The 26,782-nt window shown below is 48.5% G+C and overlaps 2 protein-coding genes across 2 annotated transcripts in view; one reads left to right on the top strand and one right to left on the bottom strand.

Annotated features, from left to right (window-relative positions):
- The window catches only part of C9H2orf49 (chromosome 9 C2orf49 homolog), a 31,729-nt gene extending 31,039 nt beyond the window's left edge, over positions 1 to 690 (top strand). Inside the window, 1 exon segment of the mRNA XM_053447871.1 lies at positions 114 to 690. Coding sequence (XP_053303846.1) covers positions 114 to 142 — 29 coding nt within the window. The 3' untranslated portion in view covers positions 143 to 690.
- The window catches only part of FHL2 (four and a half LIM domains 2), a 68,068-nt gene that overhangs the window by 7,958 nt on the left and 33,328 nt on the right, over positions 1 to 26,782 (bottom strand). The window contains 2 exon segments of the mRNA XM_047743750.1: positions 6,872 to 7,046; positions 15,044 to 15,223. Coding sequence (XP_047599706.1) covers positions 6,872 to 7,046; positions 15,044 to 15,199 — 331 coding nt within the window. The 5' untranslated portion in view covers positions 15,200 to 15,223.

Below are 26,782 nucleotides of genomic sequence, written 5' to 3' on the forward strand. Positions count from 1 at the left end.
CTCTGTCTCTCCGGACTGCAAAACAGAGAATTCTGGCAGGGCTCAGACTATCTGGACAGAGTGGGAATTCCAGAGCTCAGTGGACCATTAATGAATACTCTTCTGTTTTGCAGTGGGATGGAAATCAGTGGTGCGTACATGAACCTGGAGTCTCAAGCCGGAGCCTGCAAGGAGCCTCCATGGCACTCGCTTCATGTGACCTGCCGTGGAAACCAAGCTGTGATATGTCGTAGCTCTATCATTAAAAGTGATGACTGAGTGCTATCATTAAAAGCCACATGTGGGGCACCTGGGGGAGCTCAGTCTGTTAAGCGTCTGCCTTCATCTCCGGTCCTGATCCCAGTCTCCTGGGATTGATCCCCCGTGTTGGGCTCCCTGCTCAGCAGAGAGTCTGCTTCTCCCTCTCCCTCTGCCCCTCCCCTTGCTTGCGTGCACTCTCTCTCTCTCTCTCAAATAAATACATTCTTAAAAAAAATAAATAAAATCCACATGTGATACTCAGACATCCCATTTAGCAATTTAGCAATTTTCTGATCTGATCTCGCATTTCCTTTCGAGTAACTTATCATTTGATATGTTTACGTGATTTCTTCAAGGAGCTCAGGAAGTCCTAGAGAACCAGAAACACTGTTTGGCTCATCCCATCCCCCACCACCAAGCCGGAGTCACAGTATTCAGTATTTGTTAATGTTTTTCCATACTTTTCAAGAGAATAAAAGTATGTGTATTTACAGAAAGAAATGGTTCAAGACAGGTCGGTGTTGCAAACCCCCTTTGCATGCAACACAAGGCAAGTTTGCGGGGAAAAAGAGGGTAAGGAGTGAAAAAAAAACCCAAAAATTCTCCAAATACTTGAGTGGGCTCCAGGCTGGACACCCTGCCTGCGGCCCATGCACGGTCTGCACTACCTCGTGTTACAATCAGGGTTTTCCTGGGGCACAGCCCCACCTGTTCCCTTACTTCAATTGTCTGTGGCTGCTTTCACACTACAATGGCAGAATGGGTCATTGGGACAGAAACCATGGCCCTCGAGACCCCAAATATTTGTCTGGTTCTTTCTGGAAACATGTTAGCCAACCCTGGGCTCACTGCAAGTCTGGGGCTGAGGCATGTAGGATGCAACGGTTAGACGTCACAGTGGGATCAGGCCATGGGGGAGTGAGGGCGCAAGAAGGAGCGCCGGCTTCGAACTAGGGCTGCCTGGTATAACGCAGGCAGCCAGAGTCTAGAAACGCGCCAAACTTTAGCTTAAGTCCAAAGATGATACATATAGTCAAAATGATGAGCTTAAGGGCTGCATTTTGTCTGCTTGCAAGGTTGACAAAGAGCTGTCCATCTCTTGAGAAATGAGGATATGTGCAGAGAATCGTCGCATGATTATTTATTCGCTGTCACTTTCGGGTCACTTTCTCCGCTTCCTATACTTCCAAGCCAGGGCATTTGGGCACCACCTCCCGTAGAGTACGTACAATACTCAGGTTGTGTGCAAGTGCTGGAAGCTAGGGATGCGGGGGCATACGTGGTGGGGGAGGCACATAACGGTCTTCAAAGCTGCAGAGTCCAGTCGTGGGGTGATGAGCCCTGACACAAGGAGAATTACACTGAGCAACAGAATGTCAGGTAAAAATAGTGGAAGATTGGTGATCTAAACCTAGAATGATTTTCTTTGTCTCCAGGGGTTTATCTTCCCACGCGTATTTTTGCCCCTTGCTCTTTTACTCTCCCACCTTCCCCTGATAAAGCCGCTCAAAAACCAAAGGATCTTGTCAATGAACACAGGGCAACTGTATGCTCACTGAAGACGGCAAGCAAGACCACGTGAGTTCGTTCTTGGCGTGTTGGGGAATAATGGTCTTTTATTATCACCAGTCAGGAACCCTGGGGAGCAGGACGGGGGGGGGGGAGGGGGGGGGGGGGGTGGCGGTGAGGGGCGGCGCTTGCAGCCCTTTTGGGTTGTTTCCAGCAGCCTCCAGACACCTGCCGAGTTTATTGTACAACACGGCCAGCAGGGGGCAGCAAAGGTCCTTCTTCTAACAGACCTTGGTGCTTCTCCGGCTGATGGGAGTACAAGGTCCCAATGAAGGGGTATGTTTTTTCTGTTTCAAACAAAAAGTGAGGAACCGACAACAGTGGTAAAGGGTGAGTTCCTGTGAGTCTGCTCAGAGGCAGTGGTGCTCCTGCAAGGGTCCTCTGCAAACAGAGGCTCATTTAGTAGCCGAGAAGCCGGGGAGCCTCAACCCTATGGCTTGTGGCGGTCTCTAGGTTCCTGGCTACTTCCGGGGGCTTTCGTCAGGTTTGAGTTTGTCAGTCAGCACAGGCCTCCTGTTTTGTTTTACTTAAATTCATTGCCACAGCCAAGCGGACGACCTGCACGCCCACACATCGTGATTTCCTGGTAGCACTTCCAAAAATCAGACCAAAGAAAAGTAGCACATGCTATGATTCAGCACATTTTTTTCCTTTTTTTCCTTTCTTTTCTTTCCCATCCCTTCCTTCTCCATTCCCCGCTCCCACCCTCCCCTGTCCTTCCCTCCCCTGCCCAACTTCTCTCCATCTCAATCTGTCTCACCAAGCATCTACACACACTGCCTTTGGTGCTGAGCCCATGTCCTCTGCCAGAGGGCCCTCCTTTTTGAGACTTCTCCATTGGTCGAAGAAACCCAGCTCATCCTCTAAGACTGGTCTAATGTCACCTCCCCAGGGTCCCTTCCCGACCCTGCCCTGGGCCCATGCCTCCATCATGGCGGGTACAAGACGGGCTTCTCTACTCAAGTCTCAGTGAGGGGCAACGACTGGTGAAAAGTCACAGCCAGGAAACAGGAAGGCTGAAACCCCAAGCTCTCAGTTTCTAGGTTTTCCCTGAGAAATGGTTCAGGGAAGGAGTGCCACAGTGATGGGGGAGCCAGGACAGACACCACAGGGCGGGAAAATGGCTTCTGTAGGACTGCTTTTGAATTTAAAGTGACGCAGACCAGCGGGGGTGGGGGTGGGGAAACCAAGACTCCACCAGCTCCCAAGTGGTTGTGCTCACCCAGCTACTGCTCAGCAAAGAGGGACACCCCCCTTCCCATCTGCGTCCAACTCACTCGGGCTACACGAAGATGTTCAACAGGACATGATGCCAACACTGCTGTTCTGTCCTCCTCCTAGGGAGGCCCTGAGCATCCCATTCCGTGAAGGTTTATCCTGGGTGTCCTATCACCCACCATTCACACCCACCAGCTCCTGGTCCACCTCCTGGTCCACCTCCACCTTCTCTTATCTAGTTGAGAAGGTAGCTCAAAGCTCTGAGACCAGAGTTCTGGACAAGGTCCTAATCCTGGCTGGGCCACTGACAGTAGCCCAGGGGTCCGCCCCCGAACTTCCTGGTCTCTTCACTGCGGAGACAAGACAGGTGAACTTTAAGGTCCTTTAAGTGTAAAACTGTCAATGCTCTTGCAATTTCCTTTTTTTTTTTTTAAAACAAAACAAAACAAAACAAAACTTTTTATCTGAACAGGTGGTAAAACTAGGAACAGTCAAACCGTTACCAAATTAGACCCATAGAAATATACTATCCACCCACATATTTTCCATCAAAAGCTTTGTCTGTTTTAATCTTTGAATCTTTGAGGCCCATTTGGTCACAATATGTTACAAATATTTGTGTGTGTGTGTGTGTGTGTGTGTGTGTGTGTGTCTATGTGCATGTCTGTGCGTGTTGTGTTTTTACACCATGATATCATGTTTGTCGGGCACTATCCTAAAGCTAGTTGACAGATGAGGATGATACAGAAACAACCCAGTGCCCGTAGGACAAATGCACGCACTGGGTAGAAATGAGAGAAGGGAGGAAGGAGTTCAGTCCTACCGAGGTGGGGGTGGGGTGGGGGAAGGGCCACACTGATCACTCATCATCAGTCCCACTTGCTTCTGACTGCTCATTTTCGTCCTGCTCCTCGTCACTGTCGAAATCACTCATGACAGGCTTGGCTTTTCCCCGATTCGGCCTCTTCTTGCCTTTGCCTTTGTCCCGGGCTTTCTCGTCTTTCTTATTGAGCTTGATTTTCACCTTAACAGATTTGGCCTCTGACTCGGACTCCTCCTCCTCTTCATTGCTGTCGTCCTCACTCTCTTCCTCTTTGGCGATTTTCTGCCGATTTCCATGCCCTTCCACACCTCCCTGGGTCCCCTGCTGCCAGAGACTTCTGCTCCCCAACAGCGGGCTCTTAGGGCCCACTTTCTTCTTGCTCACTGTTTGCCTTTTGTTTGGTTTTGCTTGCTGGCCCGTTTGCTCCCCCTCAGCAGTGCACTGGCCTTTGGCAGGGAACCCTTCCGTCTCATCTGCCTCCCTTTCTCTCATTGGCAGACCTGGAGGACCAGGTGGGGACAGGGTCTCACTGCACTAGAGCTCTGGGAGGCTGTGGGAGGTCACGAATATCCCTGACACCCGCACCTGTGGGGCTGGCCCAGGACCCTTCAGACACCTGAAGGAGCTTACTGTTTGGATAGGTCACCATGGAGAACTGAAGCCCCCCCCACCCCCAAACTCAGGCACTTGTCACCAGAAGCAGTTAAATCACACACCACAAAATTGTAAGCTTGGGTTCCTTATCCAACTTATCTCCCTAAAATAATACTTCCCGCACATCAATTTCTTGCTCAAAAATCCTTCAGCATCTCTTCACTGCAAAACACCAAGCAAACCAAAAATCAAAGGAAAATTCTGGGCCGTGGCAAGGAGGATTCCACTAAAGAGTTTGGCTCTAAATGACCAGGGAAACCCTAATTCCTGTCGCACGTCGGCGTGAACCCAGCTACTGCGTGAAATACTGTGACTCTGCTGGCTGCCAGGGTTTTAAAAAATCAACATTCAATCTGTTGATGCAACTAGCTCAAAACCCTCAACCCCAGCTCCTCTGACACATCTCATCACGGCATGCACGAATACGGTGAATTTTTAAAAATCACTCCTAAGGGACCTCTGTGTTTACTTCTATTTATTAAAGTACAGACCTCAAGTCCTTTTTCTTTTTCTTAATTTAATTTTTTTAAGGTTTATTTATTTATTTTAGAGAGAGAGAGATTGAGAGAGCAGGCAGAGCGAGAGAGAGAATGCATGCACTCGCACGGGGAGAGGCAGAGGGAGAGGGAAAGAGAAACTCCCGCAGACTTCCCGTTGAGCTTGGAGCCTGACGCAGGGCTCAACCCCACAACCCTGAGACCATGACCTGAGCCCAAACCAAGAAATGGACATTAAACCAACTGATAAAATCAGGTGTCCCTGATTTTATTTTTTGAGAGAGAGAGAGAGTGTGTGTGTGTGTGTGTGTACACATGCATGAGTGGGGGAGGAGGGCAGAGGACAAGGGAGAAAGAGAATCTTATGGGGGCTCGATCTCATCACCTTGAGATCACGACCTGAGCCCAAATCAAGGGTCAAATGCTCAGCTGACTGAGCCACTCAGGCGCCTCCAGACCTCAACTCCTTTAAAACAACACTTGAAAGCTTCACGTGTTTGATACCCCTTTTAAAAAAACCTCAACCAACAAACCAAACCTCAAGGTCTTAAGTGATTGTTGTTGAAACGAGTTAAGCTTGTGAATAGGATAAATCATCAGATACTCTGAGCACCATGATAGGCGATAAATTAAGGAAATTCCCATTCGAAATCACAAGCCTAAATCACGTACACTCTAATTTACTCCTTAGACCACTTTTTTTTTTTTTAAAACCTTCACACCTGCTTCATCAGATTGAACACACTATTACTGTGGGGTTGATGTCTTCCTACATCGGCCCTTAATTCCAGACCTCCTTGGGATGAAGGATGCTTCCCCGCTGCATCCTCAGGGATGGTCCTGTGAGTGGGCACCCCCCGCCCCAACCCTGGGGGAGCTGGCTGGAGCTTCTCAGCAGCTGGAAGGCTGGGCCTGACCAGTGCCCCTCACGCTCCCGTGAGCCTGATATGGGAAAAGCTCGCCCGGCGCCCGACGACCAGAGGCCTCAGGGCCGCATCTCTCCAAGCCCTCCGTTTACTCACTGCAGGCTGGGTCCCCAGCCACCTGACTGGACTCCAGGGGCCTGGCCAATGCTTCATGCGACTCTGCCTTCAGCGAGGGCCACATCTCTGGCAGACGTGCACTGCACAGTGTTTTCTCCTGGGTCCCTAGGACTCTCTGGTAGGGATGCCAGCTTCAAAATGTCCCACGTGGGCCAGAGACTAAAAAATTACCTATAACTCAGACTGAACCACGAGTCTGTATTTTTGTTTTCTGACTCCAGCAAATCTCCCCTCTGGTAGCATTAACTGGTCACGCAGATGACAGAGACCATGGGTCATCCGCAGCCTGTAAGCCAGGTGTAGCCGTCATGCCTACCTCTCACCTGCCCACGGTCCACATCTCAGGCCCTTCTCTGGGTGGTTAGTCTCCTTGCCCTCATTTTTGGATGTGCCTATCAAGACTTTTTGCTGCCGTATTTAAAAATTCTATACACTTTCAATCACCCAGCTTTTTAAAATCAAAGTTTCCTCTCTCCCATAGAACAGAACCAGCCAACTTCGCCCAAGAAACAAAGGACACCATGCCATCCTCCCCCGTAACAGCCAATCTCCTTATTACTTAACACTTGACCCGGCTGTGATCAAGTCTGCATGCGTGCCGAATGAACATCATCTGGCACACAGAGTCCAGGAGGACAGGGGACGGGGTGAGCCTCCTGGGTTCACTACTCCGCGACTGTCCAGCTCCCAGCCCAGCACCAGGCATGCAGCGGGGCCCAATGCCTCTTTGCTGAAATAGCCCAGCCAGGACGAATTCAGCAAGTGGAAGGGAAGAAAAGAATAAGCATGCACTGTGGCACCGTGAGGAAGGAGGGCGCGTTCCTGACCTGGCATGATGGTCTTCTTGCATTCCTGGCACTTGGAGGAGTACTCATGGGAGTAGCAGTCTGTGCACAGCAGCTGGTCCTCCTTGGCAGCGAAGGGCTTGTCCACCAGCGAGCTCTTGCACCGAGAGCACTGGAAACAGGCCTCATGCCAGTGTCGGTCCTTGTAGGACAAGTCCTGTAGACCCAGAGCATGCGACACAGTGAGAGGGTGGGGGAGAGGATCGCAGCTGCTCTGCTCGACCCACAGCCCCGGCGAGTCCTACACATCCCAGGGCAGAGAGGGAGCAGAGAGGGGCCGAGGCCTGTGGGCATGCCTGGACCGTGACCTTGCTTGTGAAACGTGGAGGGCTGGGCTTTCCTCTGGCTGCATTTTGGAACGACCATTGAGATGTGGGGAGGTATGTATCTATGTGTCAGAAAGACGTGCTTTCCAGAAACACATGGGTTTCCCTGAGGTGTGGGGAGGTGTGTGTCTATGTGTCAGAAAGACGTGTTTTCCAGAAACACATGGGTTTCCCTGAGGTGTGGTCTGTAAGAAAGAGGAACATAGAACATGCGACTCATTACTGCTTCTCATTGGCAAAACTGGAGAGAGAGAAACAGAGCACAGGGCTTAGCTCAGAAGGAACTCAGCAAAATCAAGTGTGAGAGCAGAATCACAGGGACACCGGGCAGGACAGAGAAACAGCTGGAGGACAGGGACAGGACTCTGGTTTCGGATGGAGGGAAGGGGATCAGAAGAGACTTCTGGTATACCAGCTGAGTGTGTATGGCCCATGGACAGCAGGGAGGTGGGCGGAGGGGCCGGAGAGGGACTTTCAGACAGAGACAGAGCATGAACACAGCAGAGAGGTGAGAGAGAGGGGTCCCTGACAGAGGTGTGGTCAGGCTGGAGGGACAGCCCAAGGCCCAGCAGGGGAATCCAAGCCCAGACTGGGGCCGGCGGGCCCTTATAATTCTGTACAGAGATTAAAATGGTCCTGAAGACAGCAGAGAGGGGATGAACTGTTTAAATGGGAGGGGGGAAAATCACCCTGTGCCTGACTGGTTATTTTGACAAATAAAACAAAGTATAAACTGCTATAATTCGAGTTAGAGACTATATAGGCAAACTCATTATAAACCATGAAGCCTGTATTTTTCCAGGAAGAAATCATTATTTTTCTCTTTCTGGGACACCAGTCAGGGATTACTCATTGCCAGGCTGTGAGTTTGGGCACTTTGCAGCCCTGCAAGGTAAGTATTATTTTGGAAGCTCAGAGGAGCTCAGTGACAGGCACACAGTCACACATGGGCACGTAGCTGAGCCAAGCAGGTTCAAGTTCACGTCCCTTTGATTCAGAAGCTATTGGCAGTGCGCTACTCCAGGTAAACTCCTGGCTGAACCTGTGTTCGACCTTTCAAAAACCACACCCTTGATGAGATCTATACATATCCATTGAAAACATTCAGAAATAATGCCACATTTTGTATGTAATGAATGCAGCTCAGCATTGCCTTATGTTGAGACTTTGAATAAAGTCAAACAAGCCACTAACTCCTTGTGCGATAGGAACGGGAGTCAGCCTCCTGTGAGAAGAGTTGGGAGGTTTTGATCGTTATCACTGTGATACTGCTGAACTATGGAATAAAGGCATTTAACATTTTTTTGTTACAGAAGATGGTACTGGCAGTTCCTCAAAAAATTAAAAATAGGATTACCATATGATCCCGCAATTCCACATCTGGGCATTTGCATAAAGAATCAGACCTGTAGCCATAGTAGCATTATTCGCCGTCATCAAAGAAGAGGAAGCAACCCAAATGTTCATCAAGGGATGCGCGGATAAGAAAAAGGTGGTACGTACCCACGAGGGAATATTATTCAGCCCCCAAAAGGAGAGGAAATTCTGACGTGCAGGAGGCCTAAGGACATTACGCTCAGTGAACTAAGCCAGACGCAAGAGGACAAATGCTCTATGAGGACACTCATACGGTGGGAGCCAGAGGCTGGGGGACGGGGACAGAGAAGTAGTGTTTCCTAGGGACAGAGTTTCAAAAGCAAGGTGAAGACTCCGGGAGGTTGGCCACAGGACAAGGTGAATGCGTGTGGCACTACTGTCCTGTGCTCTTCAGAAGGGCGAAGTTAGTATGTTTCAGGTTATGTGTATTTCACCACAATTTAAAAAATAGGTTTTGACTATTATGCAGCAGGTGGGAAAGCCTTTGCCGATGTTAGGTGGGTTCCCTCTGTGCAGACCAGACGCCTCGGAAGGACAGCCCCTGTGGAAAAGCTGCTAGCATTTTCCATGCTGTGACTCGCCCACTGCCTGGCTGAGTGGAGAAGCCCAGGAAGGGCTTGATGGCTGAGGGGAGACAGTCCCGGGCCCAGCCCTGTGTGCGGACTCTGCCCAGGACATCGGCATCGACAGACAGTGGCTACACAACGTGTTAGCGAAACAAGAAGGAAAGGAAATATGGGTTCAAGGGAACTAGACTTCCTAGGCTGATCTTCAAAAAAAACGGAGAGGGGAAGCTCAGCGAGCGATATGGTGACAGCAAAGCCACCAGACGTCACCACAGTCTCCACCCTGCTCAGTCAGGCCCCAGATGGAAGGAAAGAGTAGCCGAGGGTCGGCAGTGTGCATGGACAGTCGTGGAGAAGCTCGTCTCAATGCTCCCATAGGTGAGAAGCACTGCAGAAACCCATTTTTCCTCCAGCGAACCTGAGCACATGGCAGCTACAGGTAAACGGATGGGTTGACAGTCATGAGACACTAAAATGTGCTCCTTTCCACGCGGGGGACCAGCCACATGGCTTCACTAGACCTCAGGCATCAACGCAAGACTTCCGGGCCTTCCAAAACCTGGTGCCCAACCCATCACACCACTGCGCCCTCGCCCATGCCGGGCCTGGCCTTGGAAGGCCCTTTGCCTCCTCTCCAGCTGGCGGAACCCTGCTCAGCTGTATGGCCCAGCTGGCGGGCCACCTGCTCTGTAAGCTGCCCCAGCCAGGACAGGGGGGGATGTCACACACCGTCCCCAGAGAGCACGCTGCGACCACCAGCCTGTGTCCACACCGTTTTCAAAATCATGCATGGAAACTCTTATCTAACTCGTTACGCTATCAGGTTTCCCTGTAGTTCTCCTTGGGCTCTCGGCTTGGGCTCTCTTTGGAAGTCAGAGCTAAGCTAATAAACTCAGGTCACAGCTTCCTCTTGGACTCACTTCTTAAGAAAGCCCACAATACATAGGAAGTGAGAAAAGACTTTATGGCAAGAGGAAGGTAACTCAACACTGCCGGCTTGGCTTTCTGAGGGCATGCTGAGGTTTCTAGCCAAGAGGACATTCTCCTCTGACTCTTGGCATGGGGCAGGATTTTAGCTACAGGGGTCCCCAGAGCTGAGAGGTGGGCTGGCAACTACCACCCAAAGACTCGGACCACTTCTGTGTGCCTGGCCCTGAGCTTCACGTCACACTGAATCCTTCTCTCAAAGTGTTGGTACCCGAAGGCCCGTCTCCTTTCCTGTGTGCGCAGCTTCAGAGACAGTTTTGGTTCTTAGGACCGACCTAGTCCATCCAGCTTAATTCTGTTATGTATGGAGCACGTTGTGAGGTCCCCAAAGGACACGGTTTTGAAGCTGGTGGTACAAGATTAAGAAGTATAGACTCACTGACTTTGAACCTCAAAATGTCCTAGAAATATCATGGTTCTAAAGTCCTTTAGAAAGAGTGAAGGAGAAGGAAAGACAGAGTAAAAGAGAGCAAAAGAGAGAGAAAGAAAGAAGGATAGATCTTCTACGCATCCCAGAAAACATACCAAGGCTAATTTTGTGCTCATGGAAATGTGATAAATTGCAGTAAAATGTTGATAAACAATGTAAGATTAGGCCCAAACACTTCCTTTGTGATTTCATTATTTTTCCACGTCGGAAACATTCCTAATATGGGAAGCGCTCCTTGGCTCTGAACTTGCCCTCTCTGACACTCCAGCTGAACCCGCGGGAGGGGCTGGTGGCCTGGCTGGACCCTTGCCCTCTGGACTGGCTCTAGGTGGCCCCAGGCAGCACAGTGGCTCTCCCTGAGGATGGTGCTGGCGCCACCCCTCCTGGGCTGGGACGGGGCGGGGTGGGGGTAGTTCAGAGGCGGATTTCCCAAATCCAAGAGATTTCACTTGATAGATGGATTTTCAGAGCCCTTCACGCTCTGCAGTTTGAACAGATGTCCTATGCTTTGAGACCACCAGGGTGTCATGTTTTCAACTGAATGTTCCTTCAATTACTTAAGAACAAAGGTCCCAAAGAATGGACGGTGGCAGAAAGGACAGCACTCGTTTTGCAGAACCCCGTCTCAGGTGTCCCAACCGTGGTAACTCACTTAATTCCTGCCACAGTCCCAAAGCAGGCAACCCCGTTTTCGGAAGGGGGAAAAGAGGCTCATAGGCGACATAAATGTCTCCACACCTCAGCTGGCGGAAGGTGAACCCAGGCAGGTGTGGCTCGAGTCCCCCCTTGGGAGGGGTGGTGTTGCTGCTGAGTGTGGGGTGCCTTTGGGGTGAGCCTCCCTGGTACCCCTTTGGTTTTTTCAGGGCCCGAGTGGTCCTCTCTGCGTGATCCACCTGATCAGCCTTGTTCCTGAGGATCCTGCTTCCTTCATTTCCCTCTAGAAATAGATTTGTCTCTTATGGGAGGAAATCCAAGTACATAGACATTTTCAGTGCTCATTACAAACTCTGCGGACAAATTACATGGAAACTCTACAAAGATGATTCATTCACTAAGCACTTAAAAATCACCTCAACAAATAAAAAAGTGCTGGGTGTGGGAGTTGGACAGTGAGGACGTGTCTGGAACATGTCTGGAAGAGTAGCCCTTCCCACATCGGTGGGCGGGGGGAGGCCTGCGTCCTGCTCCACGGCAGGACGAACAGGTGTTTCCAATCAGACCTCATGCTTCCTACACTGGCTGTGGTCAGGAGCCTTCTAGAAGTACAGCACAGACAGTTAGATTTCCTGTGGAGGAGTAAGAGTCCCCTCTCAGTGCCCTGGCTGCTTTCTGCCCAAGGAACCCAGAGATTTTCTGATCTTTGAGAACTTTATAGACGTCCACTGAGAAACTTATAGTTTGGTGGGTGGGCGTGTGCCAAATTGAGTATCCATTCGATGTTTCCCATGTAATGATGCAAAAGCTGGAAAGTATGTTCCAGAAACACACTGAGCTAGCCATGCATCCCAGAGTTTGTTCAAGTCCCTGATTTGTGAAGCTCACAGTACGGGCAGCCATCTCTGAGTTATGGGACCCCCATACATGGTCCTTAGTTTCTCGACTTTTTTAAAGCCCAGAACATAAGTAGACCCATCCAAAAATATCTGTTATCAGACCAGTTTTTTTTTCTTTTGCTCGTATCTACAAATGTCCAAGAAAAATTTAAGGAACAGGGTAATGTTAGAGGAGCATGAAATTTTATTTGCATGACCTGTTCTCACCTTTTCCACTGGTCCTAAAATGAATGATTTCTCCACTTTGAGAGCACATTTCCTCAGAGTTACTAAATAGAAATAGCAAATACCACAGAGTGAGTGCGTAGAAACGTTTTCAAACCTATGTGAGCTAACTACCAAAATGGGTCCTAAAGTCCCATCTATATAACATAAAAGTCTCTCGATGCCAGCAAACTGAGCCTGATTCCCATTGGCATGCCAAGATTTCAAATCTCTATGCATGCGCGTATCCTTCAGAAGAGGAGCTGAGCGGGGATCCCGGTGCCTCTGCTGCTTTAAGCCAAGGGAAGGGCCAACAGATCTGACAGCTCCATGGCCCCATGGAGGCCCCTCCTGCCAGGACTTTCGGCTTTGCTTCCTGACATAACAGGAATGTTTTTCCTATCCTTGCTTCCTCCCCAAAGTCAACAACATCATTACTTCTGAAAGTCAAGCAAACCATCCCAAATATTCAAGAGTCCCAAAGAGCCAAGTCAAGAAAGCATCTCTTTTCCTTCCACAGTGCAGAAAACCACAAAGCGTAACTCCATGTATAGTAACCGTGCATCAGGGTTGAAAAGTTCAGCACGATTAACGCCTGGCTTTGCAACAGTCTTGTTGATTTTGGCCCCGCTCATGGGATTCTTGTTTATCTGCTCATCAAGTGTGTGTTGAAGGGTAACTAGTTTTTAGGGTCCTTGCACTAAATCATATTGGAGAAATGAGAAGGGACTGCTGCTTTGTTTTTACTTTAGCTGCTGGTCAAAGATGACTAGCCCCAAATATCCAAATCGTGTCCTCTAAACCAGCCTCATTCTTTGTCCAAATTATACATGAGCCTCTCACCTACTTAAGCCCATTCCAGGTTAAATTTTTATAAGGGATCATTTCTCCCCCCTCTGTCTCTCAGTTCTTCCTCCAACTGGACATTTTTATTGATGTTCCCATAATGCAAACAGATCGAGAGACAGGGCGAGGCTTCCAGGGGGTTTGTGTGGAGGGAATGTGCTGCAGAAAGAATAGGGAAGTAGTCCGATGGCGTTTACGAGATCATCAGCTGCTATTCAGAGTACGGAGGCTCCTATCCAGAATGTAACAACCCCATCATGCTGACACCTGTTTTATCTGCCTTTCCTAAAGGGGAAGTTGGGCACAGAGAGGTCAAGTAATCAGCTCAAGCTCACACAGCTAGTGAGACACAGAGCCGGGACTGAACGGGGCAGTTTGGGGTCGGAACACTTATGCCTGGCCTCGTAAATAAAGAAACAGGCACTAAGAGCCTTCAAAGAACCCATGAGGGAGAGCGAATCATTTATCAGACAATGCTAGAGACAGGACGGTACCTCCTTTTTAGACAAGCAAGATCGGCCTCCTCTTGTTCAGGGGGCCTTGCCTCTGCACGTTCTGAAGTTTAGGCAGGCTTGCTGCCACCCGGTTTCTTTTAGCCAGGCTGCCCCTATTCCATAGCCAAAAGTTCCATGGCTGCAGCCTGGTTGCTGGTGGCCCGTTCTGCAGAGGCATTGTCTCTGCTCAGGGCAAAGGCTTCCCTCCACACAGGATGGAAGTCATTCCCCAACCATCACCAAATACCCAGTAGTGCAAACGGGACTGTACTGCCTTCTGCTTCCCGCCTTTCCTGGGAATGACATAATAGAGGAAAGAAATGTCACACCCGTGCACTGGCTGGGTCACCACCCGCCTCCCCGTGGCAGGCATGGCCCGGCATGATCGGGCAGCAGCTACGAACTGATTTTCGTAACCACGGAGGAGATAGGCAAAGCCCCCCGCAGAGTGCAAGGGAAGAAAATGGAAGAGAGACCCCAAGATGTCCCGAATCGCCTTGAAGTCCGTAAGCTTCAAATTCCTTTGGAGGTCCCCAAGGGACCCCAGTATGTACCAATTCCACGGCTCTGAGGAGGAGAGTCCCTTAAAGTCTTGTCAAGTGTGTTTTAGCAACTGGTTAGCAGGTGAAGATGTCAGAGAACTTAGCAACATGGGTGAACCTCTAGGGGGATTTCTGGGTGGTCCAGGTTGGAATAAGAGGTGCTGAGAAGCAAGGACCAGGGTCCTCAGTGCTCAGCCCTGGCTACTCAGCATGAATGACCCGTGGCCTCCACTGAACCTGTTGATGTCATCCACAGTGGGAAAGCTGGTCATCATCCCTCAGGCATGAGCTTTTCCCCTTGAAAAAGAAACACTACCAATCCTGATCTTCTCCCATTGAGAAGAAAGAGCCCCTAAGTTTCCAATGAAGTTAGTGCTTTACAAGCCCATTTATCTGGGAATCAGTCCTGGGCCACTCATGTGCCCATTCACTCACCCAGTGAACGGGCAAACACTAGCAAGACAGCACTGCTGTCTGGAAAGCCACAGTACTGGGAGGTGGGGTGGGGGTGGGGGTGTGCAGAGTTTGATCAGGACACCAACAGCCACAACATAAGAAGTATGCTCAGGACACAGCAGGGACGTCCTGGAAATGCACTCACCAAGCATTACGGGATTAGGAGTGGGCACAGAGCAGCTAGAGGGAAGAGGCTCGGAAAGGCTTCTTGGCCAGAGGAGACAAGCCCATCAGAGGAGGCTCAAGACACGGAATTTCAATGGGCACTAAGGGTCAGAGGTCTGGCACACACCACACACAAGCCCGTGGTTTCTGGGGTGCACGGAGGGACCCTAGAATAGTGGGCACTGCCTGGGGGAGGCCCCGGGGGTACCTTGCAGTCACAGCCGATGGGCTTCCCGCACTCCTCGCAAGTGCTGGCGTAGAGGGCCTCAAAGCACGCCACACAGTAGGGGCTGTCCTCCCTGAGGATATACTTCTTGCCGAAGAGAGATTCTTCGCAATGGTGGCAGTCAAAGCGCTCGGTCATCCTGACGCCCAGCCCTTCAACAGCCTATCAGCAAGAAGAGAAAGAACGTTCCAGTGAGCACACGGGGATGCTGTCTTGCTGTCTGCTGTCATCTTTAGCCAAGGGGTGGGATTCCCTCTGGGTGAAGAACTGAAACTCACCTTTTCATTAGCTGTGATTTTTCTGTGCTACTTACAAAAAAAAAAAAAAAAAAAAAAATTTTTTTTAGCCTGGGGGCAGTTTTGTGGTCTGCATGCATTTCACTTCCTTAAAAGTCCATTCCCCTGCCTGGCTGTTGCTGACGGTGTCACAAAACGCCATGTGGACTTTGGATACAGGGAGAACCAGCAGCAGAGCTCTCATCCTGGCAGGGCTTTGTGTCTTCTTCAAACATGTGACCCTGCCTTACATCTTCCCTTTCTCCCTGTCCCCAAAATAGAAAGGCCGGGATAGAAACAATATGTTCATTTCTATAAAAAGATTTTCCATGAGCTCCCCTTTATGATGCAGAAGTTTGAAGAGTAAAAAACCACAATGTCCAGAGGGAGGGGGTATTGGAGTTGGTAAACCTGAGAGGCCAAAAGAACATTACCCTTGACCTTGATGTGACATTGGGAAGGGCAACCTACACTTGCACTAGAAAAACTGCTGTATGTCCCTGGGGGCGGGTCACTTCTTCTCTATGAAGAGATGACCCTTCAGCTGCCCAGGTGTCCAGATATAGGATAAAGGGGAAGGCTGGCTTCCAAGAACAGAAATTATCACACAGGGGGAAATGCAGTGACCATGGTCAATGGCTCTTGAGGCAACATTTCAAGCCTTCCAGAGAGGAACAGGAATGCATCTCCGTGCTAGTCACCCTGCATTTTTCCCAGGATGCGCATGGAGTGTGCACCGGCCGGGTGGGGGAGGGGATATGAGAAGGAGGTGAAGGGAAGGGGGAGGAGCTTCTCAGTCTCAGGTGCTGTCCCCATAAAAACATGCTGGAACTGGTGGAAAGAATGAGGCCACCATGGGCGTACCTGGTGTGGAAACCTGCCTCCGCGATGCTGAAAACACGGACTCGGTCTTCTTCAGGAATATGTTCTCAAGTGGCAATATTTCATTTGCTAAAAGTGAAAATTTTTAGAATGTGTTAACTAGGGACACTGACTCTGTAACTCTGAGCCATGTTTCACGAACTCTAAATACACTCGGCTCGATGTCCGGTGCTTTCAAACCATTTAAGAGTGAATTCCAGGATAGCCCGTGGTGCAAATAAAGTATGGCTGCCTGGTTTATGATAACAGCAAATTTGATAGTGTTTATTAATTGTGTGCTCTTTTGTATACAAGGTCCTGACAACGGTAAGCAAAGAAAGAAACATCCTTCAGGCTTCGGTACTCGGTGATTTCTGTGTTTACAGAAGAATTTTTTTCTTTTCCAAGAGTATTAAACATGCGGCTGGACCCATGTGGCAGGATCCAGCCTTCTAAATTGCTCTTCCTGGAGTTAAAGAAAACATTGTCTGGATATTCTTGTGATAACATTACAAGATGAGGCTCTTGTGCATTTGAATTATCCTTCTGAAACCCAATGTATAAATATCCTTTGTACTCAGGCCGTCTTGGGTTGCTGCAGCTATATTGTCAGAAGATGCAAACGTTTTCCTGTAATTCCCTAGTTACTGGCCCTTGAAAGTCGCAATTCTTTATGTCATCACAATCAAGAGCTGTTTTTCCACCATATATATGTTTCCAATAAAGATTGTCATTTACCTGCTGGGGAACAGGATGCTGATTGCCTGTTCTTCTCACAAAAATGTATGAATAATGATTTGAGAATGTGAACTATGACTAACAAAAGGAGACAGAACTATAAAGTAGAATTTTAAAAGCTGGAAACCATTCCCAAGATTATCCATGACAACCGCCTCGTTTTATGGATGGAGAAACCAGAGCCCAAGAATATTAGTGGAAAAAAGAAGATCCACGTGAGCATTCCCCCAGAAGTCATCTTATTTAGAGAACACAAACCCGAGATCTAACAAGCGGTTCCATGGAGACCCGGACAAAGCGCAAATCCTGCTAGGGGAAGGATACAGACTGTACAAGGTCATCTCTTCAGAGACCATTTCTATGTTCTCGAGCCAGTGAAACGGGGAACTTTTTCCATCAACGTCATGATCACGATGTTGCTCATGTACCCGGCATACGTGTGTTTTCTACCTCCTTGTTCCATGGGGGCCGGGACAGAAATAATCTAAGGGAGTAAACTCTGAGAACAAGGAAGGCTCTGTCTGGTCAAAGTATGACGGAGTCTCTCTGGGGACCAATGTCATCAGCCCTGACAGGACTAGGTGTTGCGGTGGCCCCCTGCCCAGAGGAGCTGAATGAGATTCTCATGACGGTGGCTCTCTCCCCCATCTGGTTCCTTGTCTTCTCCAAGAAGTCATGGCAACTCTAAGGATTAGGAGAGCGCTCCTGCCAAACCAAAGGGTTAAGGTGTAAAATGAGCACCCGTTCCTGAGGAGGAACAGAGCAGAATACGCTTGATCAGAGAAGGTCCTTTTCCGGATTCCCAGAGACTTTACGAAGCACAGACCCTGAGGGTCAAAAGAAGTAGACTAAAAGCTAAAAAGAAAATGAAGAGTTTCCCTTCCCTTCTATCACAAAGTATTTAACACCAAGTCTCCCTTAAGTAGATGCTACCAAACAGAATATTCCTTTTTCAAAAAGTGTGTATTTAAACATAAACTATCGATCTTAAGCTTTTTTTTTTTAATGGGAAGAAACTATCTATAGTGTTACATTAGAAGGTCCCCACAACTTAGCCTTTTTTAATCCTATAGAACACTGGATTATTTATTCATTCCAGAAGCATGTTGTGTGTCAGATGGTGCACAAAGTGCTGGCGATACAAAGATGAACACGGTCTAGCAGGAAGACAGACACCCAGTTGACCCTTGAAAGACGAGCACCTAAGCAGTCCAAAATCCACGTGTAACTTTGGACTTCGCCAAAACCCAAGTGCTAATAGCATACTGTTGACCAGAAGTCCTGCCAAAAACACAGATAGTCAATGAACACGTACTTGTATATGATGTGTCTTATACGCTGTTTTCTTATAATAAAGCTAGAGAAAAGAAAATATCATTTAGAAAAATCACAAGGAAAAGGAAATACATTTACTGTAGGGTACTATGTTTACTGGGAACAAAAAAATCTGTGTGTAAGTGGACCCGCATAGTTCAAGCCCCTGTTGCTCAAGGGTCAGCAGTGTGTCAGATAACTTATAAAGCTCCACACTCAGGGCAGTGAGGGAGAGACACAGAGGGTCCTATGGGAAGGCAGGGCAGGCTCCCCCGGGGGTGTCTGCCTGTGCTGGACAAGGATAAGCCAGGCGAAACTGCGGGCCAGCAGGCAGACGGCGGAGGCCTGATGACGAGCAGAGGAAGATGAGCCTGGGAAGCTGAGAAGGTAGTCAAAGTCAAAGAAAAGAGGGCCTGTACTCTTGACCGTGGACTTGGCTCTGCCCTGTAGGCGGTGGGTGTCCTCATGAGTGAGGCTCAGCTGAGAGTCTACTGGGTGAAGTTCCAGTTTTGCCATGTGGAGGTGAGGAAGACAAAACTCAGGGTGTTTCCAGGGTGTCGGGGTCTACGTCTGAGTCATTTCTTTCAATAAAAATCAGACCTCTTGGCTCTGTAAAGATTCTCTTTCAGCCTACTCGAGTGCTATGGCCTCCCCCGTCCGAAGCTCCGCCTCCTCCTCTCGGGTTAGACCTGGCTCCTGGCCATCACTGGCCATCACTGGCCATCACCTGGGACCCAGAAGGGCTTGGAGAAGTGAGCAGGCGCCCTCCGACAAGGAGCCACCTGAGGGCGAGGCGTGGCTGCTGACTTGCTACTTCCTTGACTGGCTCCAAATGACTGTGTCCAGGAATTCCCCTCCCCCAACTCCCTGCACAGGACTAACTCATTCTCTGATGTCATTCCCCCTTCGGCTCTGAGCCAGCAGTATATTTGACAAAGCTGGCTGGTAGGGGACAGGCTTGGCTCCGGTCAGGATGAGATAAGTGGGGGTGGGAGGGTGGGGTGGGGGAGTGGAGGGGTGGGGTGGAGGGGTGGGGGGGTGGGAGAGTGAGGGGTTGGGGGCGGTGGGTACTGAGGACTGGGCTGCAGGCAGGGAGGCACCTGTCTCAGGGTCTCCTGCGGGCCCAGCTTTGGGGAAGGTAGGAAAAGGAAGGCTCCCTGAGTCCTGGAGCTGTGATGCATAGGCTCACCTACAGACATTACTATTATTTTAAGTCCTCAGGCTAATAAATGACGGTTATTTTTATCTCTGCAGATTTAAAAACCGCAAAATTTGTTTTGAGAGGGAGGAAGTGTCAGAGCTGGGAACAGGGAAGAGAAACACAGAGAAGGGGAGGGGAAGGAGAGAGGAAGAAGTTGAGAGATGGGAAGAGGCAGGAGAAAGAAAGGAGGATAAAGAAGGTAGAAAGACACAAGGACACTAAGGAGCCAGGAAGCTCATGCATTTTCTTTTTTTCTTTCTTCTTCTTTTTTTTTAACCCGAGAGATAGAGAGATGTCTTGGGTATACAGGGAAGAGGCTAGCAAGCTGGCCAGCCCATGACTGTGAGGTACCTGCCCTGTTCTTCCCAGAGGGAAGCCCGGTGGGCCCCAGGGGCTTGCCTAAAGAGGCCAGAGTTGCAAAAGAGGTCTCCCTTAAGCATCTTCTTCACAGCTCCCTTTATTCAGCTCCCTATATTTGATCTGACCCCAGAGAGGCCATTTTCTCCTCCTTCTTCTCAAGATGCAAGTATTTCTCTATATCAATCCTGCTTTACAAGCCATTTCTAATGTAGTCAGTTCTTAAAGAGAAATCTGCAAATACTCCCAACTCCTTCCCACAATTCAAGCAGCAGGACCCGTCGTCAGTCAGTCTCTGCTGAAACCACAACCATCTTTTTTCTTTTTTTAAGATTTTATTTATTTATTTGACAGAGAGAGATCACAAGTAGGCAGAGAGGCAGGCAGAGAGAGAGGGGGAAGCAGGCTTCCTGCAGAGCAGGGAGCCTGATGTGGGGTGATCCCAGGACCCTAGGATCATGACCTGAGCCAAAGGCAGAGGCTTTAACCCACTGAACCACGCAGGTGCCCCAAACCACAACCATCTTTAAATGACCCCCGTGAGGGGCACCTGGTGATTCAGTGGGTTGATCATCTGCCTTCAGCTCAGGTCATGATCCCAGGGTCCTGAACTGAGCTCCACATCGGGCTCCTTGCTTGGCAAGGAGCCTGCTTCTCCCTCTTCCTTTGCCTTCCCTTGCCTTTGCCCCCCGCTTGTGCTCACTCTCTCTCAATCTGTCAAATAAATAAATAAAAATCTTTAAAAATAAATAAATGACCCAGGTGGAAAATTCCATTGCTTATCAATAGTCAGGACTTTTCAGAGAGAATTCAGAAAATCAGCCCGCTGCACGTGGGCTCTTTTCAAAGAATGTATTTAAAAAGGCAACGTTTTTACAACACCATGAGACACGGCGACCGCCTGTGTCCCCCACAGAACCAGAAGCCCCGTGAAGGTGGGCACATTGCTGTGGCCTCACCACCCGCTGACAAACACAGGGTCAGCCGCTTGACAGATACTTGGGGAATGAACGGACAAATGGAGGAGGAGTACAAACATGTGGGCAAACATCAAGAATGAAAACGAGGCATGTTTTATGGGTACCGTCCCCTCTGCATACCAAACCCACAATGTAATGTGGTTTGACGTCCGACCTTCTGCAGATTCCTCATGTAACAGTCCCCGAGCTTCATTTCTTCTCCCGTGTCTCTGGCCTCTTCCCTCTTCCAGATAAATTGCTGCTTCCATAGCAGGTAGACTCTCTCTTATTATGTTTGGACTCTGCACCCTGGGGAACACACAGCTGCACCCAGTCCACAAGAGGCCTGGTCAGCCCAAGGAGCAAAAACCAACCAGATGCTTCCAAGCATCTCTGCGAAAAACGTACTAGAGCCCCCGACACAGGCTCCAGGTATTTGGGACAGGCCCTGCATGGACACAGCTTGCCTAAAAGTCCAAGACCCTCTGTCTCAGTGCTTGGGCTCTCCCCTCTGTGACTGTTGCCAGAGAGCACCCTGCATACTTTGCTTTCCTGCGCAGAGAAGTATTGACACACACACATACGGCTCACCACTAACACTCCATTAGTCTAGCTCAACTGTTTCTTTTAAACAAAAATTCCGGTGAATGAAATAGAGGTGCAAGTTCAAGGAGTTTGCTATTTGAAAGAATACAGGTATGCACTTAGAATCAATTCGAAATGGATTTTTAAAAAAATTTATTTATTTATTTGAGAGAGAGAGGGAGAGGGAATATGAGTGGGGGAAGAGGCAGAGGGAGAAAGGAGAGGCAATCTCCCCGCTAAGTAGGGAGCCCAACACAGGGCTCGATCCCAGGACCCTGAGATCATGATCTGGGCCGAAGGCAGATAAGCTTAACAGACTGAGCCACCCAGGTGTCCCTAGAAGTTGATTTTTTGGTGTTTGGTAAGGTGCAAGATTGGCTAGGCCTACTACTACGTGTTAAATTTCTGGATTGATTTAATGAGCCTTTACCGAGTATATGGGCAGGAGTCTGGGATATTTCATAATCTGATGCAGAAAAACAGGTAACTTTCAAAACCTTAAAAAAAAAAATCTTGATTTGTCTCTGATGGTTTTATGAAACGTTCTGTGTGAGGGGCGCCTGGGTGGCTCGGTTAGTTGGGCCGCCTGCTCTTGATTTCGGCTGAGGTCATGATCTCCGGGTTCCGGGATGCAGCCACAGCATCGCTGGGCTATGCTCTCAGCAGGGAGTCTGCTCAGGGATTCTCTCTCTCCCTCTCCTTCTGTCCCCCACCCTGCTTGAGTGCTCCCCCTTTCTAAAATAAATAAATAGATCTTTAAAAAAAAAAAAAGGAATGTTCTGTATAAGAGACAATGCTTGACTAATGTAAACCGCTATCTTCCAAATTATCTTTGTTAAAGATATTTTATCATTATTCAACACTGAATATAATAATTGAATAACTGAAACATAATAATTATCATTATTCAACACTGAATAATGACAAGAAATGGGAAAATAATAAATGTAAGGTTTCCCACTTTAAGTCCATGAATACAAGAATGATGATGCTGGTTTGATGTCCTATAGGCTTTTAAAACCAGTCAGTAAGAAGGTATTGAGTAACCACTATTCTCTGCATATTGTTCTAGGCCCTGGGAGATTGGGAAAAAACAGAAGATCTCTAAAAGGATTCCAGAATAGTTCTAGCTCCAAAGAATTTCAATCACCTTTTAGAGACTCTCTTGTCATTTAATCTCAAAACATGTCAACTCAGTCAACGCAAGATAAGTATAATTATGCGGGCTAGCATGGCAGGCTGACCTGTGTGGGGGCTTTAGTGAAGCCCCCCCCCCCCCCCCCCGCATAGCTCTACCCACCACCTTCCTGGGAACATGGGAACACATTATTTATGCTTTGTTTCCACAGGAACAAAATGAAATCGGCTCAGTCTTTCTCAGCAGTCTCCCCCAGTCTCTGAAAGGCAGCTCATTGTTTACTTTCTGTCTGCCTGGCCTTCCATCAAGAGCCCCAACTGGCCTCTTCCTATGGCAACGCCCAACATCCCTGAGGGACTGGCCCCTTCTCTCTCCCGGTCCTGTTCCATCATGGTGTTGCTTTAGCATGCTGCTTTGGGATCCTGACAGAACCATCTTGCTTATCCCTGGCTTCCTTCTTCATTGACTCGCTAATTGTCTGTGGTTCCAAAAGTTGTATCATCGAGCATGGACAGATCCATTTTCTTTTTGATTAGAAAACTAAGTATCTCCAGACTTCAAGGATGCCCTGTGACATTCATTTTCTTTACCCATAAAAACAGGGCAGCTGCTTCTCTCACTGGCGCAGACATCACCTGCCTCACTTAGTACCATAGCCTGAGGGTCTTTAAGCCATAGACTGACTCAGGGAAGTAAACACACGGTGTACGAGGGCCAAGGACGAGTGTGATGACACAGGACGTTCAAGTTCAGACTTGGTGTGAGAACCACTCAGGACAACGGAACTGATGGCAGACACACCAGATGCTGCCCCAGGCCTCTCAGTAGATCTCCAGGAAGGCAGCTGTATTTCTTAAACTTAAAAGGAAAGGCAATACCACCAGTGGCAAAGCAGTCATGGCATCTTTAAAAGGCAAGACTGATTGCTGGTGGGAGAATTTCTTTTAAAAGATTTTATTTATTTATTTATTTGAGAGAGAGAGAGAGAGTAAGCAAGGCAGAGGGGTGCAGAGGCAGAGAATCGAAAGCAGAATCTGTGCTGAGAGCGGAGCCGGACACGGGGCTCAAATTCATGACCCTGAAATCATGACCTGAGACAAAACCAAGAGTCAGGCACTCAACTGACTGAGCCACCCAGGTGCCCTGTTGACAGGAGAATTTTTAAGCGAGGTTATTAGAGGACTGTATTAGGTCCTTCAGAGAAATAGAGCCAACAGGATATATACATATGTATACATATATACACACATACATATATATATAGAGAGAGAGAGAGAGAAATTTATCACAAGGCATTGGTTCACACTCTTATGGAAGCTAAGAAGTCCCCAGATCTGCAGAAGGTCGGAGAACCGGAAGAGCCAATAGTGTAAATTAGCAGTTCAAAAGCCAGCAGGCCCAAGACCTAAGAAGAGCTGAGTTTCAGTTCGAGCTCAAAGGCTGGAAAGGACCGATGTCCCTGCTTTGCAGTCAGGCTGGGGGAGTGCCCTCTTACTTAGTTTTCCTTTTCAGTCTGAGGCTGAAGGCTGTAAAAGGCTGATATCCCAGCCCAACGGTCGGGAAAGAGGAACTCCCAGTTGCTCGGCCTTTATGGTCAGATCTTCAACTGATTGGATGGGGCCCACCCATATTGGGAAGGGCAATCTGATTCACTCAGTCTACAGATTCAGATGTTTTGTCATCCAGAAACCCTCTCACAGATATACCTAGAAGTAATATCTGAGCAATTGTCTAGACATCCTGCAGCCCAGTCAAGTTGACATAAAATTAACCATCACAGGGGCCAAAGTAGAAATCCACAGTTCAAGACAACAGAGGTGCCTGGTGACTCGCCCCAAAGTCACAATGCCTGCGTGGTCTCCTGGAAGACCAGGCTCTTGGTCATCAAGAGATGATCCTGGGCATTTTGCTCAAGGTGGTTGTGTTCAAGAAATGGCTTCTCAGTATAATTCCATAGGATCAATGGGCTTTGATGGAATTCTTCTAAGAAAACTACACAGGAAGTATCCAATAGCTCTACCTGTTCACTCAAGCTCAAGGAACTTCGTATCTCCTGGCCTCTGAGGCAGAGAGAAGCTTACCTATTCCAGCCCCCTTGTTGACAAATGAAGCTGCCCTAACCCTAGAGGCTGGGTAGTACATCCTTAGATGCAGAACAGGGATAGAACCCGGGCCTCCTAGGGCACCTGGGAGGCTCAGTCAGTCAAACATCAGACTCTTGATTTCAGCACAGGTCATGATCTCATGGGTCATGAGATCAGCCCCATGTCAGGCTCCTGGCTCAGCAGGGAATCTGCTTGAGATTCTTTCCATTTCCTTTTGTCCCTCCCTCCCTCCCCTCATTCTCTCTCTAATAAATAAATAAATAAATCTTGGGGGTTGGGGGGGGGCCTCCAGACGTACAGCCTAATTATTTTCCGATATCCCATAGGGCTTTGTTTGTCTGCAACTCAGACAAACTCAGACAAACTCTTTCCATACCAGAGGAGGTTCAACAAGCAATTGTGGGTCAAAATATGCAGCAGAAGGCCTCTGTGAAATATTCAGTTATGTCCCCAGTATTTTAGTGATCAGCACTGAGGCTCTCCAGTCAAGCTGCCATTTACTGGCTGGGAAACCTTGAACAAAAGTTACTTTTGTTGTGCTTCAGTTTCTCTGCAAAGACAAGGATGGTATCAATATGTATACTACTTATGACATGCAGGCTTGATGACAACCCTTCAAGCAAGCCATGATCACCTCCCTGTTTCCCAACTGAAACGCAGGTACCCGGAGATCAGGTGACTGAGTTCAGGCTGCACAGCTAGACGTGGAGGAATGTGACTACAGGCATCCTTGCTCCAGGCATGCATGCCCACTAGCCTCTCACACCTGTCTCATAGAGTATTTGTGAGGATTAAACGAGACTGTGAATTTAAGTGCCCCAAACAGTGCCTGGTCTATAAGAAGCCGATTCAGCCGTTATTCATATGCTGCTGTGTAAAAAGCATTTTAAAGCACGGCATGATAATAAAAATTGTGGAAACCCAGTTCTGTATACAGTTGGCCCTCCAACAACTCGGGTTTGAACTGTGCAGGTCCACATGTAAATTTTTTTTTACATAAATACATCACTGTGATGAATGTATTTTATGATTTTCTGAATAATGCTTTCTTTTCTCTATTGTAAGAATACAGTGTACAATACATATAGCATAAAATATGTCTTGATTAACTTTATGCGATCAGTAAGGCTTCCTGTCAATGGTGATTACATTTCTGGGGAGTAAAGACTTATACTCGGATTTCCAACTGCTCAGGGTAGGGGGCGGTGGGCATCCCTAAACCCCACTTTGTTCAAGGGTCAAATGTATTAATTGATCATCCTTAAAAATTCAGAGAGAGCAAATTCAGAGGAAAACATTGAAAAAATTTTACAAAAATGCACAATGAACTGTTCTTCATTGCGTTTGGTTCTATGGAAGTTTAAGAGTCAGACTAGAAATCCCTGTACTTGCCTCAGATGTGGCTTGGTGTAAATCACCTTCAGGACATCAGAGCTTTCCCCCTCTAACATATTATTACAAAACACAGGTAGGCAGAGCTAGCCAAAGCTGCAAGAAGCATATGGCCTGTGTTTCAAACACAGTTTTCCTGATTATAAGCCCCATCTGTGATTTATTTCCTCCCAAAGTGCAAGGAAGTCCACACGGTAGGCACACATCATGGAAGGCAGCCTTATACATTTCATTTAACCTAGGTTAGACTAGTTCCGAAGGAAACCCAAACTGGGATCTGAAAAGAAGCATGACTGATTATTGATTTAAATAGGAAACGACACTTAACACTTCCTTCCCCAAACTGCAGGTATGTTAAATATCACCCATCTATCACTTAAGAAGATCAGAATTTCTCTCCTTTAAAATAAGCCCAAATTTTAAAATCTGATAGTTCAGTCTTTTAAGATCTACTCCAGTCAATGCCGGAGGCCACATGCGGAGCTCCATATCTTTGGACCCAAGGGAAATGCCCCGACACTCCCACAGGCAGATGGCAACCTGGGTGTTCACACACTCCCAAGTCCTGGCCCCCAGGGAGGACAGGGGCGGTCACCTTCCCATTCTTGGACCCTTGGCCAGCCTTTGCCCAGGGCTCTCCTGTGGGTGGCAGTGACCCTGTTCCCACCCCGAGGGGACCAGCCTGGCCAAGACTCAGACTTCCTTCTTCTCTCCGGGCATGGGGTGGTGTGTCTCTCCTGCCTTACAGCGCTCCCCCTTCCCCCACCTCCCCCAGTTGAGCTCTCCCCAACACGGT

This window comes from Lutra lutra, chromosome 9, assembly GCF_902655055.1.
Source record: "Lutra lutra chromosome 9, mLutLut1.2, whole genome shotgun sequence".
Classification (NCBI taxonomy): domain Eukaryota; kingdom Metazoa; phylum Chordata; class Mammalia; order Carnivora; family Mustelidae; genus Lutra; species Lutra lutra.